Source organism: Sinocyclocheilus anshuiensis, unplaced genomic scaffold (assembly GCF_001515605.1).
Source record: "Sinocyclocheilus anshuiensis isolate Anshui unplaced genomic scaffold, SAMN03320099.WGS_v1.1 scaffold58, whole genome shotgun sequence".
Classification (NCBI taxonomy): domain Eukaryota; kingdom Metazoa; phylum Chordata; class Actinopteri; order Cypriniformes; family Cyprinidae; genus Sinocyclocheilus; species Sinocyclocheilus anshuiensis.
In genome coordinates, this window is record NW_015547688.1 from 1989017 (window position 1) to 2006948 (window position 17932).

The following is a 17932-nucleotide window of genomic DNA, read 5'->3' on the forward strand; positions in this document are numbered from 1 at the left end:
ACTTAAAGTGTTGCCGTGTCATTAAAAAGGTCAAATTATCTGACATAAGAGACTTGTTGCCCTCGTGACACAGTCATGAGGGGTCCTCTCTATGATATCACTACCTGTTTTCTTTTTCTTGTGTTTTAACAGAAATTTAATTAGAAATATTCTAACAATTTGAAATATTTTATATAATTTTTATATAATTTATATAAATATTTAATTATATTTTATTTTCTAATAAATAATAATAATAAGATCATGCTAAACTAATTTTCAATTATTTATTAAAATATTTTCAATTATTTCATCCTTTTAATAAGGCCATCCTGATATTTTTTACTTTTTGCCACCCAAAATATCTAATAGAATTGTATTTCAGAAATGTAACATGTTTACTATAGAACAGGTTATTATTATTTATAAAGTCACTGTATGTATAAATTGCCTTTTAATGTTTCTATAAAGTTGTATGCATAAGACAGTAGGAAGAGAAACAGGAAACAATGGCTGCCCACAAGGCTACAACATTTTTAATGTATCGTTGAATAAATGAACAGATCCAGACAAAAGAAAAATTAGGGACATGTTATTGATCCGTGTATTACAGAATAAGACTTTATTGGCCTATTGGGTGTCTAGACCACAAAGCAACACCCTGCCCTTTTCTTGTTGCCCTTTTCCAGTTTCTGGATCGGACAGGACTGACTTCATCACACTGTGGTCAGGTCTGTGGAAGAGCTGTCTGGTACTTATTTCTCAAGAGCTTGAGTAACTGGATGTTTATGCCTATGATGTGTTGATGCCGCATTGCGCAATCCTCTAGCTTGTCCTGTTTGCTGTAGACCATTAGTTAAGCGTAGACGTTTAATGGCATGAGGGTGGAGGACCGATATTACATCAGGTACGAGTTAAGATAAGTGAGTGTTGTTGGTTAAAACCAAGTTGGTCATGTCATGATTTTCCAGTGCAGAACTGTGCTTGTTGTTCTTCACTTATTAACCACGTTGCACTGGCTTCCCTGTCGTACATACTGGGCGGGTTTGTCTTTGTGAGCGCATACTTGACATTCCTTTGAATCCCTGCGTCCCCAGTTGGAAAGGAGCTTTGCTCTCGCTACCTCTCCTCCTAATCCGCAGAAAGTTCTGGTGGCCCCGCCAACCGTTCCCAAGGTTCCACGTACTTTTCCTTCCGCCCCTGCGAAACAACAGGATTTTCCAGGAAACGGCAGTTCGGGAGGGTGTGATTCCCTGCCGATCGTCCTCGCTCTTACCAGAAAACAGCATGACTCACGGCTCTGCTATGCTCTCCATTTCCTTTACATAATATCCCTGCGAATGCGCCTCTGTGGAAAAGAGTGGGTCGGGACCAAAGGAGACGGAGCTCTCCACCTCCCTGTGAAAAACCGAGAGCGGCTCGCTCGCGCAGGAACGTAGCAGCTGGCCGCCAAGCGGAGCGGCCTATCTGTTCACTGCTTAACTAGTGGAGCAAATGAGAAAAAACAAACAGCAAAGACAAGCCATTTATCATGGGAACACAAGCACACATGACTTTGAAGTGGTGTTTGGCTTTGCCCAAGGCCATGTCTCAAGTCTCTACCTTTCATAAGTGGTCAAAACAAGAAAATCTCACATTCTCACATGTGTTAACATGGCAATGCTGGCGTCAAATTCCATAAGAGGGGAGGTCCTTTGAGGGCTGTTTCTGAGAAAGTTCACAATCTCAAGACCTAAATGTGCGGTTACCCAGCCATATTGCTCAGGGAGCCTAGAAAGAACGTCATCCCTGTATCAGCCAGAGCATGCAGTACTTTAGCAGACATTATCCGTGCGGGTCAGTAATAATCCGCCTCGTTGGGTTTATTGGGATCAGATGTCATGTAAGTAATTACTTGAAACGTAAGTTATGTGACGCCAAAGTAGTTTACATCATGGTTTGTAGTTCGTGGAAAATGATTGTGATGTTTGGCGGAGCACCTTGATGCAGACAATCCTTTCCATTGTAACCTACAACTGCCAAATCATGAGTTAACACTAATGTACAATAAAGGCTGACCCTTGAAGTGCGACAGAAAGGTTGTTGATGCGCTTAATATCGTGACCAATGTCCATGTGATGCCAGTGACATTTCTGAACAGCTTCACCTTGTGATTACTGAATACTTTCAGTTCTGCATGCGCCCACATATTACAGCAAACACAAATCAGGCATGCTGTTGTGTAAGCACAGCTCTAATTGGACAAACCAGTATATGGTTGATGTGAGATAATATGGCAACTCTACCACAGTAATCTGTCTCTGTTAGAGAGGTCTGCAGTTTTGTTTTTGTTGTCCCTTACATCCGTCGGATGATGTAATTGTAGCTTGAGTATTAAGTATTAAGTAGTGAAATTTAGCGATATGACTTGTTTTATACAGTTTTAGTGCATATGTGCAAAAATTTGGGCTTTCTGCTGGGACCGTACCCACAAATGGTGATCTTTCTGCATTATTTACCCCTAAAAGGTTCATAGTTGTATTGCTTAAGGCTTCACATTAGGTACTAATATAAAGTAAAAATTTAGTACATATATTTTTCTGATAGTGTTATACACTTACTTGTTGTTTTATTATTTAATTTAATTTTATTATTTAACAGTATGTTGCACAGTACCACTATTTAATAGTGTTAAAGCTTGTGGTTTAGCGATTAGTGCTAAATATTTAAATATTGTAAAATATTTATAGTGTACATTACACATTAAATATGAGATTATGTACATTATTAAATGAAATCATAAATTATTTTATTATGAATAATATTACATTTTAGCGATTTGGAAAATGTACACATCTCAATGACTGTAAACTAATCACATGCATTTATATGCCATTTCCATTTATTATTTAAGTGTTGTTGCTGTTAGCACACTGCAACAAGTGACACTAAATATAACATGGAGTGAATCTGGATATATTTAGATGATTGCAGTCATGTAGTAAAATTATTATGCATAGTATTACGTATGCAGTTCTCTGAATGAAAGTGGGGCCCCTTCTCAATGTCAGTGTATGTGGGATGTCTTTCAGTTATCCTCACTTTACACACTCTTTGTGGCTTTCTTCACAGGGCCTAGTGTTGTAACATTAATTCATTTTTTTGTTTTTGTTTCCTGGCCTTACATTCCATGATAAGAAGACTAGTGTTCATATGGACTATCAAATGTTTAGCATCAAAGGCGGCGTTCAGTCCTATAATTTATGTCCAGGAAACTATGAATCCCCGGCTCTGGCCTTGGGACATTTGGGCTTTTCCTCTCTGTGAGAGCTGAGCAGGAAAGAGGGGCCCCTGTCAGTTCACCCCAGTTCTCAGCACAAATGGAAAGGGGGACCATGTGTTGAAGGAATTTCAAGGAAGTGTGTATGTGTGAGAAAGACCTGAAAGCCTGGAGGCCCCATGAATGGAGAGGGACGCATTTTTTTTATGTGATTCCATGGTCCTAGTTGGAAAGAAAGGCAGGGTCTCCCGTCACAGCCATTTTAAAATCAGCCATGCTGAGCCAACTTGCTGTCTAGGAAAGCTCTTCTTGTCAGAGCTTGTCGTACGTTGTTTGTTGCACAGCTTTAGAGGAACATGCATGGCACAGTGCAGATTTCATGTTCAATTAGTTGTGATTCAATTAATTATTTCAATGAGTGCCATTGCAGTTTCACTTATGCTTTCATTTTTCAAATATAAAGCGATATTGCATAGTTTTCTGGTTGCCAGTTTGATTGTAGCCAAATGAGTTGAGGGGCCCTTAATGTAGCCCTCACATCAAGGGCCAGATGGTACGAATCAAGTCTTAAGTGATTTGTTTTTTTCTTTCATGGTGGTATTGGTTTCAGCTGCTCAGTTCATACCCAATCTATACTCTTTTGTCCCGTCATAACTGAAACATTTAAACCAGCAACTGATGCACGTCCGGTGTGGTTTACTAAGACCGAATCAAAAGAATGACTCAGAATTTACCAAACATGCCAAAGGCAGTGAATCTGCTCACTGGTCAAAGATACTTAATGTAACCATTACTAAAGAATTCTCACCAAGACAAAGCAATCACTTAAAATGGTTGAGGTATGCAGAGGGTTGAAGGCCAAATGACTGGACCGGAGAAATAAACTGCGGAAGTTGGAACATGGGCTTTCTGTGCTCCAAAAAAATGCGTTCAGAATGGAATCTATGTTTGATACTGGAATAAAACAGTAATAGCCCAAAGGAATAATAACTTGTGAAATAGTTGCAGGTGAAAGTGAAGCGATTCCACAATGAGTCTTAATGAGTTGCTTGTAATATTTTCACTCAAAATTGTGTCACTGGCAACTGGAGTTTTGTGTCAGCGTGCTGTGCTAAATATAACAAGCAGTTAAATAAGGACATGAAACGAGCCAGGAGAGCCTAGTGTAACAGGACCCAGTCTTTCAGCCACAGTTCTAAACCTGATAAAGAACATTGTCTAAAAGCACAAATATAACTGACTGTATAAGGGAAACTATTCCCATGTGTCTGACAGCCTCCTGGAATGTTCCATTTACTGAACAGAGATCTATCTATCTGTCTATCTATCTACCTATCTATCTATCTATCTATCTATCTATCTATCGCGATAAACACTCTTTTTGCATATCAATGCCTAAAGGGTGTCACTTTCTTAACACTTTAGTACAATGTATATCATCCCTACATGTTATTTTGGTTTATTCACTCCCTACATCGTTTCAACAGTTATCTAATTTTGTAGAGGGTCTACTCGAGTTTTTGGTAGTTTTGAGAGTGGTCCTCCTGTGTGGCGAGCTTAAATGAATGAAGCTTGTTTACCATTTTTCTGGTCACGTGGCATGCACTCTCACACCCATTAGCAGCGTGTCTTCATGGCAGCTAACTTGAACAGAAGCATTCTGACGCTCCTGACATGGACCCAGCGGAGCGCGTGTCTCACGCGGGTTTTTTTCTTTCTAATTTGGTTGTAGCGGGTGTCTCGAGGCCGTGAGTTCGAACGCACAGAGTGGCCTTTTTAAAAATAGCGCAGTGGCCAAAATAGCCTTACATGAACGGCTAAGCAGAGCGATCAGACAAAGCCTCATGCCGAGAGCTGACCTGCTTCTATTATTGCACTCTTGTAACGGTCTAGTGAGCTACATCGTGAGAACGCGAGATCAGCAAGTAAACAGGGTAACCCTTGTCTCGCAGATATTGTGCAGAGCTGTAATGACCTCTGCTGGTTGCTCTAGGTAACTTCATTTAACGCAGCAGTTTTAATGCCGTGTACCTGACATAGGTTCTCTGATTGAGACTGACACGTGCAAGCACAAAAAAGTTCCTTAATAGTAAGATATTTTATACATTTTACACATTTATATAATAATATGTTAATTCCTTTCTTTTATTTTCTTTAGACAGATTTTTGAGGAGTTCTGACTAGCTGCTTGTATGCAGGGCATGACGACTCATTTTAAAGCGGACAAAGCTTTAAAGGTAATAACTTTTCCCTGTGATTCATAGATGTGATATAATTAGTAAATATTATCTGAACTATTATTATCTGGAATGTTCATTATCTCAACCTGTAAGAGGTAAGAACCTTTATATGGATGCTCCTTTGTACGGCACAAATTTTGCACCATATTTTTGGAGTAGTCTTTTTAATAAACATAATAATTTTTAGTCGTCTACTATATTTAATTATATATTTATTATTTCTATTTCTATTATATATATATATATAATATATTTATTTATTTTTAATTGTCTGTGTATACTGTTAATTGTAACTGTGTGGGAGATTTTGAAAATTATACTGTTCTACTTTTCAAAAGTTTGGGGTTTGTAAGGCTGTTTTTTTTTATACTGTAAAAACAGTATTATTGTGATATACACAATAATATATAATTAATATATATTAAGTAATATATTTTAAAGTGTAATTCATTCCTGTGATGTTAAAGCTGAATTTTCAGCATCATTACTCCAGTCTTCAGTGTCACATGATCCTCCAGAAATCATTCTAATGTCCTGATTTGCTGCATGAGAAACATTTCTTATTATTACCAGTGTTAAAATCAGTTGTGCTCCTTAATATTGTTGTTAACTTTTCTTTTTTTTTCAGGATTCCTTGATTAATAGTAAGCTCTAAAGAACAGAATATTTTTGAACATTATAACATTATAGTGACCTTTACTGTCACTTTTGATGAACTTAATGCATCCTTCATGAATATTAATAAGTATTATTGAACTGTAGTATATTTATTATCTGATTAAAAACCTTCTTTTTGTTTCTCCGTTGATTGAATTTGCCGAAACTCTCTGTTGTGTGGTTCAGGTCAAGAAGGAGGTTGGTGAGAATGCCCCGGCGCTCAGTGATGACGAGCTGGTGGCCATGTCGGTGCGGGAGCTCAACCAGCACCTGCGCGGGCTGACAAAGGAAGACATGGTCCAGCTGAAGCAGCGGCGGCGCACACTAAAGAACCGCGGTTACGCTGCCAGCTGCCGCATCAAGCGCGTCACGCAGAAAGAGGAGCTTGAACGGCAAAAAACAGAGCTGCAACAAGAAGTGGACAAACTGGCTCGTGAAAACGCCAGCATGCGACTGGAGCTGGACGCGCTTCGTGCTAAGTACGAGGCCCTGCAGTGCTTTGCCCGGACTGTCACGCGCGGGCCTCCCGGTAAGGTGGCCACCACCAGCGTCATCACTATTGTCAAGTCTGCCCATCACAGTGCCAGCTCCGCCCCGTTTTCGGCTCCCTCGTAGTGCTGATTGGCAGCGCCTGCCCAGCTCCTTCTGGTCCAATCTGGCTCTGAACCTAGACTGGCCCGCGGGCCTTTGCTCGACCCACACTGAGCAGAGGAAGCTCAGTGGTCAGACTGAGGGAAGGGTGGAGGCCTTAACCTGCGTGACTACAACAGGCTGCATCTATTTTTTTCACTTCTCTCTCTTTTACACACTCACAAAACACACATACATACAAAAACACATCTATATTGTCTGTGCACTGTGCTATAACCTCCGGCACCGGCAGGGCACATTGACCGCTCTTTCAACTTCACCACGGGCTGAGACTTAGCAGAGATGAGTACTTGTTAAAGTGTGAGATCGTACTTGACTTAACCATGGCAGCACTGGTTCGACAGCTATGATGCCCGTGACTTATTGCATATGCACCAGAAACGAAAATGAATAATGTATCATTATAGGACGTAAATATTTATTCATATTAATATTGTAAACATACACTACCGTTCAAAAGTTTGGGGACAGTAAATTTTTCTTTAAAAAAATAATACTTTTATTCATCAAGGACACATTAAATTGTGACCCTGGACCACAAAACCAGTCATAAGGGTCCATTTTGTTTTTTTAAATGGACATTTACAGATAATCTGAAAGTTGAATAAATAAGCTTTCCGTTGGTGTATGGTTTGTATAGGACAGTATTTGGCTGAGATACAACTATTTGAAAATCTGGAAAAAAATCTAAATATTGAGAAAACCGCCTTTAAAGTTGTCTAAATGAAGTTCTTAGCAATGCATATTACTAATAAAAAATTAAGTTTTGATATATTTATGCTAGGAAATTTACAAAATATCTTCATGGAACATGATCCTTGATATCCTAATGATTTTTGGCATAAAAGAAAAATCTATAATTTTCACCAATACAATGTATTGTTGGCTATTGCTACAAATATACCCGTGCTACTTTATGACTGCTTTTGTGCTCCAGGGTCACAATTGATCATACGTAACAGGAAAGACAGTATTCATCAAAAGAATCCTGAAATTCCTGGTTTCCACAAAAATATTAATCAGCACAACTGTTTTCAACGTTGATGATTGTAAGAAATGTTTCTTGAGCAGCAAATTAGAATGATTTCTGAAGGATCATGTGACACGGAACGTTCTGAAAATTCAGCTTTGCATCACAGGAACCATAAAGTAAAAAATGTTTTCAATTGTAATAATATTCCACTATGTGAATGTTTTTTTTACTGTATTTTTGATCAAATAGATGTAGCCTTGCTGAGCAAAAGCATAAGAATTCTTACCGACCCCAAACTTTTGAACAGGAACAGTTTTTTGACAGTTTATGTGATGCTGTCTTGCATCATGAAATACATTGGCATAAACTCATAATACATTGCTACCAATCATTGTGAAAGACCAGCGATTCTGATCCTGGTCAAAAATCAGGTGACCAACACAGTCCAAAGTTGAGAATGATGTTATCGACATCAAGGGCAAATCCTTATCCTGAAGCGTTACATTACTGATAAACAATGTATATTATCCAATGGGAAATGAGCCAATCCTCTCTTAGTCAGTTTAAACATAGGAACCCCAAATGGGAAAACGGCACTTATTTTAACTGTTGAATTACAGTATAATACTATGAAGCACTTGCATAGCAGACTGACGTATGTGAATATTCAAGACTGAAATTACAGAGTAACTGAGTTTCTAGGAAAGCACACTTCATGGAGGCTTTTTTATTGTTGCATTTGTTTTATGAGAGGTTAGTTAGTATAAAGTTAATTATCGTCAAAGTGTGACGTGTTGATGATAACATCCAAGCGGCACATCTGTGTTGTCAGTTATATATACCATTTTTCCTGACCTGTCTATACGACACCATAAAATGGTAGGTAATCCATATTGGATATTGTGATAACAGGAGCTGTCTTGGCAAAACAAAAAAAATGCAGTTCAGTTATAACCTGTATATTACAGAACTGAGTTAACAGCCTTAATCTTAAAAAAAATAATGTCAAAGTTAAGCTCCCAACTTCGTATAGAAAATTCCGTCCTCTCAGAAAGCATTCCTACTGCTAAGTCACAAAAGGTGCCACTGCCGGTGTTGGTAACCCTGATTAAAATGTACATAAAATGCAAATATTTGATATTTCGACACAGACACTTTGGGTAAGGAGAATCCTGGTGTCCTGAAACCAGCTCAAACATTCATCCCTAAAACATTAACACACTGTCTGTATTTGGTTGAACGAATCTGTCATTAAACTGAAGATGGCTGAAATCAGGATTGTCTCTTACCTAAGTGGCTATGACTGTTCGTGTGAGCCCTTCCACCACTGCAGGAAGCATTAGAGGGGTGTTGTGCTGCTGGGAAGCCCACTGTTTGCCCCAAATCTCTGGGGTCCTGTTGTGCTCTTAGCATTTTTATATCTCCACAAGTGTTTTATATGTTGCTTTATCCCCAAACATAATCTAGATCTGATGTTTCCCATTTGTTTCTATATGTATCCAGGACATGAAATACCTTCAGAGTGGTGTGATTGTTGTACTTCTTTTTTTTAATTACAGTGGTTTATTTAACTGGTTTTAGTTCAGATGTCCAATAGAAGAAAGTCCCACTCTCAATTCCTATATGTTAGTACATAAACTCAACACACTATTAGTTTTATGCTGAATGGTAGTGTTCAGATGATATTGTGGATCTTTATTTTAAGAGTGCAGATTTAAGAACGTCATTTCAGTATTCATCATTTATTTGCCATTGTTTTTGGTCCTACAGTCAGCATTTCAAACCTCTGTTTGTGAACGCGTCCTGTGCAGTTCTTTTAAATGTGACCACAGCTCTGGTTGGCAGATCCTCTTTTCTGGACATAATGGGTTTTTAAATGGCTGTCTATGCTTTCCCTTTAGGCCACAAAAGCCTTTTAGAGTGAAAAAACCCAGGAATTTTCCATTCGTCATGTTGTGGCCAATTTGTGTTGTTCCTCTAAGACTTAATACATTACATAATATTAGAATTTATCAGAATTTACTTCCCTTGGTAGGGAGTGCAATGTGTCACTTCTTTATGGAATTACAGTGACAAGAGTATACAAGTATACCAATTTTTTTTTTTAGAGAAATTGACAAAATGGCTCTTTCTGTGCATTACACTGACATCTGGTGGTGATTTGTTCTTTTCTGTTTTTCAAAATGCTGTGATCGAATGTTGATGACACCAAGAGCTATCATTTCTTGGACTATTGAGGCATTGCTTTATTGTTCATTTCATCTGCCACCAAAGCCATAACCAATCTGTGTGCTTTCTTTAAAGTTCACTTCGTTTCTATTCTTTTACTAATATTTTTATTGTGAGTTAAATAATACTACACCCTCTAGCAACTAGATCGTAATGCCCTAATTCAGACTAATAAGAACCGAACATGGCATCACAGAACTATTCTGTAATTTTACAGGGATGCCAGTGTTTTTGGCCAGTTCGTTGTAGTTATTTGTGTAGATTCAATTAGATTAAAAACAAGATCAGTACTGACAGAGGCATTACAGGTCATCTTGTGACTGAGGCCTGTAGACATTTCCCTATTTTGAAGCAGTTTTGTGCAGTAAGCGTTCCTCCTAACACAGATGGTGAAAATGGTCTTTAAACTAAGTGGGTACTTTTTCTGTCTCTTTTTAAAATTTTATGTATGCTGTATGTGGCCTTTTGGGCTGAATAGGATAAATTATTCTGTATTTTACATATGAATATATCCATTTTTCAAAGTATATAATATGTGCTCAGTCAGTCCTTAAAAGCTATTTATGCCATACCATGAACGCACATAGGAATTTTAACCAATGCTCTTTAAAACACACTTGCCTATAAAAATCTTAGAGAAACTCCATGACATATAAAGTATGCTGCTCCAAATTATTACTTTATATTTGTCAATGTTAAGATGAAACTGTAAGGTATTGGGGGAAGTAGTCATGTTACTTGTAGTTAAAATAGTGCCTTTAACATTGAGCTTGTCATCATTTAAGTACTGTATGAATGGGCGTGGTTGTTTGTAAAATCTTATTTCCATGTGCAACCACAGATTTGCCTGTTTGATAGGTCTAGTAGGCGTAATTGTGCTATATATAAATGAGCAATTGTAAATACGGACACCATGAAAGGCAGCAAAAATAGGCTTAGATTAATCATATTCATGATTCTCATCATTAATCTGCTTGTATCACATTGATCTTTGATATTTATTTTGTTTTTTATTTTCAACATCTAAATTATTTTTACATTCTTCTGTTTTCTTTTTAATTAGCTACCCTCATGTACAAACGAAATCCTTCATTTTTTTCCATTATGGCTGAATTTGAGGTTGTAAATTATTCCTGTACAAAGTCTGCAGTGTTTGTTTTGTACTTTTAAATAAAGCTTTTCTCATGTAACCTCGTTTGATTCACAAGTCTTGAGAAAAAAAAATCCACTCTTTCATCATTTATTTTCTATGAGAACAGATTTTGTCGTCAAAACCAACTGTACAGGTAGCTAAAATATCAGTATCTGTTTATAGATCATACTCTGATTCTCTCTCGCGCGCGCGCACACACACACACACACACACACACACACACACACACACACACACGTAAGGCAGCAATCACTGGCACAAGTCATACGCGCATAATGCTTCCTCTTAACATTCATTTAACAAAGATGACATACATGGCCACATTATAGACAAAACAAGTCAACTTATTTTGTCTATAAAGTGAAGAGAGCAACTGAATCACAAAACAGGTTGTTTCATTTTGAAGTCCACATCTTTGATGATAATATTTGCAAAATGTGATCAAATGAACTACAGGAGTAGATTTACAAATACATCAACAAACATTTTGAAAACAATTCTCTATCAAGACAAAACTTTAAAAGACAAGACTTTAAACTCTGTTTAGAAAGTACTGACGAGGACTTACTTTGTGGTAAGTTGTAGTAAAAAAAAACAAAAAACAATTTCAATAGCTTTGTCTGATAATTAACTAAATTACATTTCATGTTGGACTGTTTACAAACAATTTAGGCAAACCGCCTTTGAACGAGAACCAAACAACATAATTTAACATTAACAAATTAACATGCCCCGGTAACACCTGTGCCATTATACACTTGTCACAGGTTAAAGCTTTAACCAACCAAATAATTCTTGAATACAAATGATTTGCAATTAAAATACACCATGATGGCTGAGACTTGCATTTTTGCATCAGATCTCACACTCTTTGAAGGCCTGGTGTGAAAATTAATGAACCTCCAAATCAAGTGGGGGCAGTGCTCAGAGTGGCATGATTGATACAAAGGTTTCAAAGAGCAGCAGACAACAGTTTGAAGTGCGATCTCCAAAGCCAGGGCATCTCTGAGAACCAGTTCAATTCATCCTGAGACCCAGCAGAGGGCTGCTGAGCAAATACTTCAAACGACCAGATGCAAGAATGGCTCCCTAAAGCGTCGGTCTCGGATTCATTCCATCTGAACAGCTCCCTGTGCCTCATGTTTATCCGCCATGCTTCAGAACGGGTCAGAGAAGAGAAGGGGACTCTCCATCTACGTAGGATCAGGAAAGGATGAGCTCCAGGACTATGACAAGGAAAACAAAACAACCCCTGCTTGGTGTTGTCTACTTGTCAGGAAACGGTTCAGATCCCTTTATTGAGCTCTCTTTAAAATAAAAAAAATTTAAAAACCATGAGCTGATTTACATGATTAGGGTCCTCATTAAAGTTCTAAAGAGTCAAATTTGTTTCATCGATTAAATAAATAGATAGATCAAGACAGACGGGGCACTAGAACTCATCATCCGTGTCGATCAGCATCACTTTATCAGATTTCTTCGAACTCTTGGAGGTGCTGGTCCCTGGTTTGCCATTCATGTTGGGTTGCACTACTTCCTGGGTGGACTGCTGTGTGTACTGTTGGTAAGCTGGAGAGAAGTTGTGGATTGCATCCTGAACCATGTCTCCAGGGTTAATGGTCTCCTTCAGGCCACTGGATATGCTGTGCATAGGTGCTACATTCTCTACAAAAACAAAATGAAACAGATTAAAGCGTCAAATATCACGACATATTTCCGATGACATCGGAGACTTTAAATGAGCAAATACGAATGTTTTTGTACTACCAGAACTTGGAAAGGCAAGAAACTTGAGATTGATGTAACCAAAACACAAAGGAAATAAGAGGCAGTTTCACACAGGCTCATTATTAAAACCCATGACATCATAACTATATAATGGGGTCAACATTTGAGCCCTTGTCTAATGTAAAGGTCTGTACTCCTGCGGGACCTGGCCAGTGCGGGTCAAGTTTTGAATCAGGAGGGAAAATATTCATCTGTGAGCAGAAAGCAAGAGAAAGAAATGACTTGTGGGACTCCCACAAAATACATATAACAACTTAAGCCCTAATCAGACAGGACTAATTTTCTAGGGTGTCATTAGAGAAATTTGTGTTTCACAGACATGCTTTGGATTTTAAAGGGTTAGTTCACCCAAAAATCTAAATTCAGTCATTAATTACTCACCCTCATGTCGTTCCAAACACATAAGATCTTCGTTCATCTTTGTAACACAAATTAAGATATTTTTGATGAAATCCGAGAGCTTTCTGACCCTGCATAGACAGCAACGCAACCGACACATTCAAGGCCCAGAAAGGTAGCAAGGACATCGTAAAAATAGTCCTTGTGACATCAACAGTTCAACTGTAATGTTATGAAGCTACAAGAATACTTTTAGTGCACAACAAAAACAAAATAACTTTATTCAACAATTCTTCTCTGCTGTGTCAGTCTTTGCCGCGCTTTCACAAGAGTACAGAGATGCATGCGTGTGGTGCTGTTGATGCAGGAGCCGGTGTTCTGAACCCAGATGCGCTGTGGCTTGTTTGCAAAAAGAGGAATGCACATGCATGCCTTGTGGTACGGTCATGAACGTGCAACGAATTCTGACAGAAGAGAAGAAATTGTTGAATAAAGTCATTACTGTTGTTTTCATTGTGCTCAAAAAGTATTCTCGTAGCTTCATAAAATCAAGGTTGAACCACTGATGTAACAAGGACTATTTTAATGATGTCCTTGCTACCTTTCTGAGCCTTGAACGTGTTCGTTGTGTTGCGGTCTATGGAGGGTCAGAAAGCTCTTGGATTTCATCAAAAATATCGGTTCAATGCCGGATAAAGGTCTTATGGTTTTGGAACAACATGAAGGTGAGTTATTAATGACAGAATTTTCATTATTGGGTGAACTATACCTTAAATCCCGACCGAATCTGCCAAGTCTGTGTTTTTCTCACACAACCCCTGTAATAATTCCAGCGCAAATTGCCTACTGTAATTAAACAACTTGCCATTATCCTCACTCTTGTGAGCACATCACCACGGGCACCGCCAAGGTCCAACCCAGCTGTTCGCAGAATAGAAACCAGGATGTGGTTCTTCTGCTTCATTTATCTACTACAGGCTGGAGAGGCCAGGAGAGAAATTCACAATCCCACAGTTACCAGATTTGTCTCAGCTGTGGATGCATTAAATGAGGTTACAGAGTACAGCCTGATACACGGCAAAATGATGAGTGTCAGCTAACTGCATCTTGCCTTGTGGCTGATGGATGAGAGCTTGCCTTGGACAAAGGTGACGGCAGGCTGCCACAAGAGGGGTGCAAGTTTCTGACCTCCAGTTCGAGAAAAACTTGAACCGTGCTTGTAGGTCTCCAGCTGCCGGCCTGAGAACTGTACGGTGTGTGAACGGATGGCCGTTTTGGGCCTTTTCGGCCCTCATGGGTGGAGGGTGAAAACTCAGGATGAGAAAACTGTCCTGAACTTATTCACAGCTGGGCCGCTTGGGAGAAAAGGCCATCCTAGAAGGTTGCTCTGCCTAACAGGCTTCACAACAGTCGTGAGCTTTTTTCACCAGTGAAAGGTTATGAAACCAGCAGTGACTTCACCCTTTGAGCTCTGTGTTAAACTATGGAAAATACCACCATGCCTTCATATGCCAGTAAGGTGAAGGGTTCTTAACACATTTGTAGGTTTTCTCACATAGCCATGCCAACAACTGTTAAGCAGTGTGCTCCAATGCGCTTTCTGTGAAAAAAGACTTCATAGAATATTAACATTCGAACTGACACAAGGCTTGAAACATGCATATCTGACTGACAGTCGAGTTATATTTCATGGAGGCCTCTTGAAGTCAGAACACAAATCTAATGCAGCTTTTAACATTCAGCAGCTGAACTGACATTACAGCTTAAACTGGTGGAAATTGAAACAGAACTATTCTTCACCACCTTGAAAAGCACAAGCGGCAGAATATGACTAATTACTAAGCGTGAAGAGACTTTTGTAGCCCTGAGGATATGATCAGAATGATATACAAGCAGACTGCTTTCTGCACAGCACATACTGCTATTAAAAGGAGTATGTAAAAGGGTATGATATGCAACATTAAACGTTTCAATCAGAATTCTGTCATAGGGCCTGTTTACACCTGGTCACTTATGTGTTTTTAGGGATATCTGATTTGTTCAAATGGTTTAATTTACACTTAAATGTGTCTCTACAAAATAGATATAAATCCGATCTTCAATTCCTGCACTATGCGCAAATTTAAGTTCATGTCAACGAAAGCAACAGATATACGCTTTATTTTATTTGGATATTTTAGTTTCATTTGCAGCAGTTTGCCCATCGGCTTGTTGAAGAGATACTTAGCTACTCATCTGCGAGGATGCTCGAAGCATTACAGCAGTCATATCTGACTATAACGTCATATAGCCTATGACACGCTCTTATGCATTTACACGTCTCGTTTTGTCTGGAATGCTTAGAATCCTTAACACTGGTTGCCACCTAACATTAAATGTCCAAAGAAGGAGTGGTTAACACAAAATCATGTCAGAGGAGGTTACAAACTCTTGTGAGTGTGATTCTCTCAAAATCAAGTCTTTTGAGTGATTTTAAGTGGAAAAAAAGAAAGAAACCATAAGATGAATTTGACTGATAGCATTATTTTTTTTCCTCCAAAATTTCTACAGATATTGTGGTGATATGAATTCTTTAAGCCACAATAATTGTGTAGTGAAAATCTGATATCATGACACCTCTTCTGCGAACAAACAACATAAGGGCGAATGTCAGAATTGTCATTTTTAAGTGAACTATTCCTTGAAATTGTCATCAATTTGACCTCATTATGTTGCAACTGAAATTCCCAAAAGAAAGTTTTGCGCCAAGAAAACACCTGATGAGGATTTCATTTCCTAATTTTTCAAGTGAAATGGCATCATTCGACCTGCCACAGGTTTGAGTTTCTCAGCACACAGGAGTTATTTTGATGATCTGTGTCTATGAGTGGAGCTTTCCAGCAGTCCTCTGAACTGTGAGTCATAACCCTCCCGAGGAAGAAAACTTCCAGTTGCCTCATAAAAGCTTGCTGTGGCATGTTTCTAAGATCATCTAAACAACAAGTTAAAAAGTTCTGCTTTGTTTTTCCGAAGTGTCAAATTTATGAGGATCTAACCTGGTGCTTCACTCTTCTTCTCGCGGTACACACTGGAGGTGAATGCGTAGCGGAGGGCAATGGAGGCGAAGAACATTTCAATGCAGATGATGAAGTTCTGCCAACCAGCTGCCACTGAACCAGCCCCCACTTCATGACCATCAATGACCAGAGCTTTTGGGATCACACCACATCGCTCCAGAATGGCCAATACCATACCTAAATAAAGACAAACCAAAAAAATCTGCAGTGAGAAACTTGACTCCAAGTTCCTGGCTTGTCCACAACAATATTCAAAGAAAACGTTTCATGTGTCAATGAACAGCTTGAGATGAATACTGAACATATAACACAATGTAACCAACCTTGCCAGAAGGAGAGGAAGATGACTGATTTGATGGTGAGGAATTTGAGCACAGGCTCAAAAGGTCTCAGAAGGTCACTGGTGGCGAAGTAGAAGAGGAAGAGGGCATAGAGAGCACAACTGACAGAGATGTTGTAGATGATGGTGATGTAAAGGTAACCTCCCGTTACACTATATGAAAAGACATGACAGAGTAAAACAGTTCATTTAAAAAAACAGATGTTATTATGGAATGTTGATATGAGATGAAATGGAATGAATCACAGGATGGCTCACTTAAAATCTCCATCGTGATATTTGCCAAAAGCCTGCAGAAGGATGGTGATGACAGCCATGATGGGCTTCACGACACAGAACTGAAGTGTGGCCTAGATGATGTAACAGAAGCAGATGAGCAACGGTGATGGTTTAGTTTTTATGCCAGTTCCATTTAGTCAACATGGGCCTGTAATATAGTTTGAGTGATGGAGAACTTCCAGTCCTCATCATTTTCAAAGGCATGGTAATGTAGCATTCTTTTTTTTGACAGGAAGTGCTTATTTCTTACATAATCAACACAAAGTTTGACATGACTGACAAATCCACTCATTGAGAATGACACAAAGGAGAATTTTCTCGCTACATGCAAGTCGGAATCGACTGCTTGAGACATCAACGTGCAATTCAAGTTTTAAATTGAAGCTGTCTGTGAGAAAAGCCGTCGCAAAATAATCAAAGCATGCTCCGTCTCCGCTACAGTCTGGTATATCGCAAGGTGATGCTTTGAAGAGTCCTACACGTAGGTGTCTGGTCAGACAGATTTATGTGTTTTGAAATTCTACTTGCTATTAAAAAAAAGCTCAATTCACATTCTTTTCAGTCTTTTTGGGGACGGGGCTCTCAAATCCAATTTCCATCAGTATTATTCTCAAAGTGCGAGCGGGTTCCTCAGCTGCCGCACAGACAGCATCAGGCTGGCGGCAATAGCTATTTTTTGCGTTTATTATCGAGTGACTTGCACCTGCTTCCTATGGTTTTTAATCCTGCTTTAACCACTGGAGCTCCTCGGGAAAGACAATGGTACAAAGATAACAGCTGCCACTTCGTGACAATTCAGGTAGAAAGGGTAGATAAAGGTTGAGGAGACAGAAAGTCACAGAAATTCAGACCCTCTTACTAACGTATTCATGTCATTTACATATGTGACCCTGGACCACAAAACAGTCATAAGGGTCAATTTCTCGAAATTTTCATAATCTGAAAGCTGAATAAATAAACTTTCCATTGATGTATGGTTTGTTAGGATA

General features: G+C 38.8%; 2 protein-coding genes across 3 annotated transcripts in view; one reads left to right on the forward strand and one right to left on the reverse strand.

Moving 5' to 3' along the window:
- Positions 1-7250, forward strand: part of LOC107703391 (transcription factor MafK-like) — a 10893-nt gene extending 3643 nt beyond the window's left edge. Inside the window, exons 2-3 of one of the 2 annotated variants that reach the window (XM_016506001.1) lie at positions 5397-5475; positions 6322-7250. In XM_016506001.1, coding sequence (XP_016361487.1) covers positions 5431-5475; positions 6322-6750 — 474 coding nt within the window. In that variant the 5' untranslated portion in view covers positions 5397-5430 and the 3' untranslated portion in view covers positions 6751-7250. The remainder of the gene's footprint in view (positions 1-5396; positions 5476-6321) is intronic. The other variant, XM_016506002.1, reaches the window with a different exon arrangement.
- A 700-nt stretch (positions 7251-7950) lies between these two features.
- LOC107703389 (transmembrane protein 184A-like) overlaps positions 7951-17932 on the reverse strand; it is an 11971-nt gene continuing 1989 nt past the window's right edge. Inside the window, exons 3-6 of the mRNA XM_016505999.1 lie at positions 16923-17014; positions 16648-16817; positions 16304-16501; positions 7951-12806 (exon numbers count right to left, since the gene is read on the reverse strand). Of these exons, the coding sequence (XP_016361485.1) occupies positions 12574-12806; positions 16304-16501; positions 16648-16817; positions 16923-17014 (693 nt within the window). The 3' untranslated portion in view covers positions 7951-12573. The remainder of the gene's footprint in view (positions 12807-16303; positions 16502-16647; positions 16818-16922; positions 17015-17932) is intronic.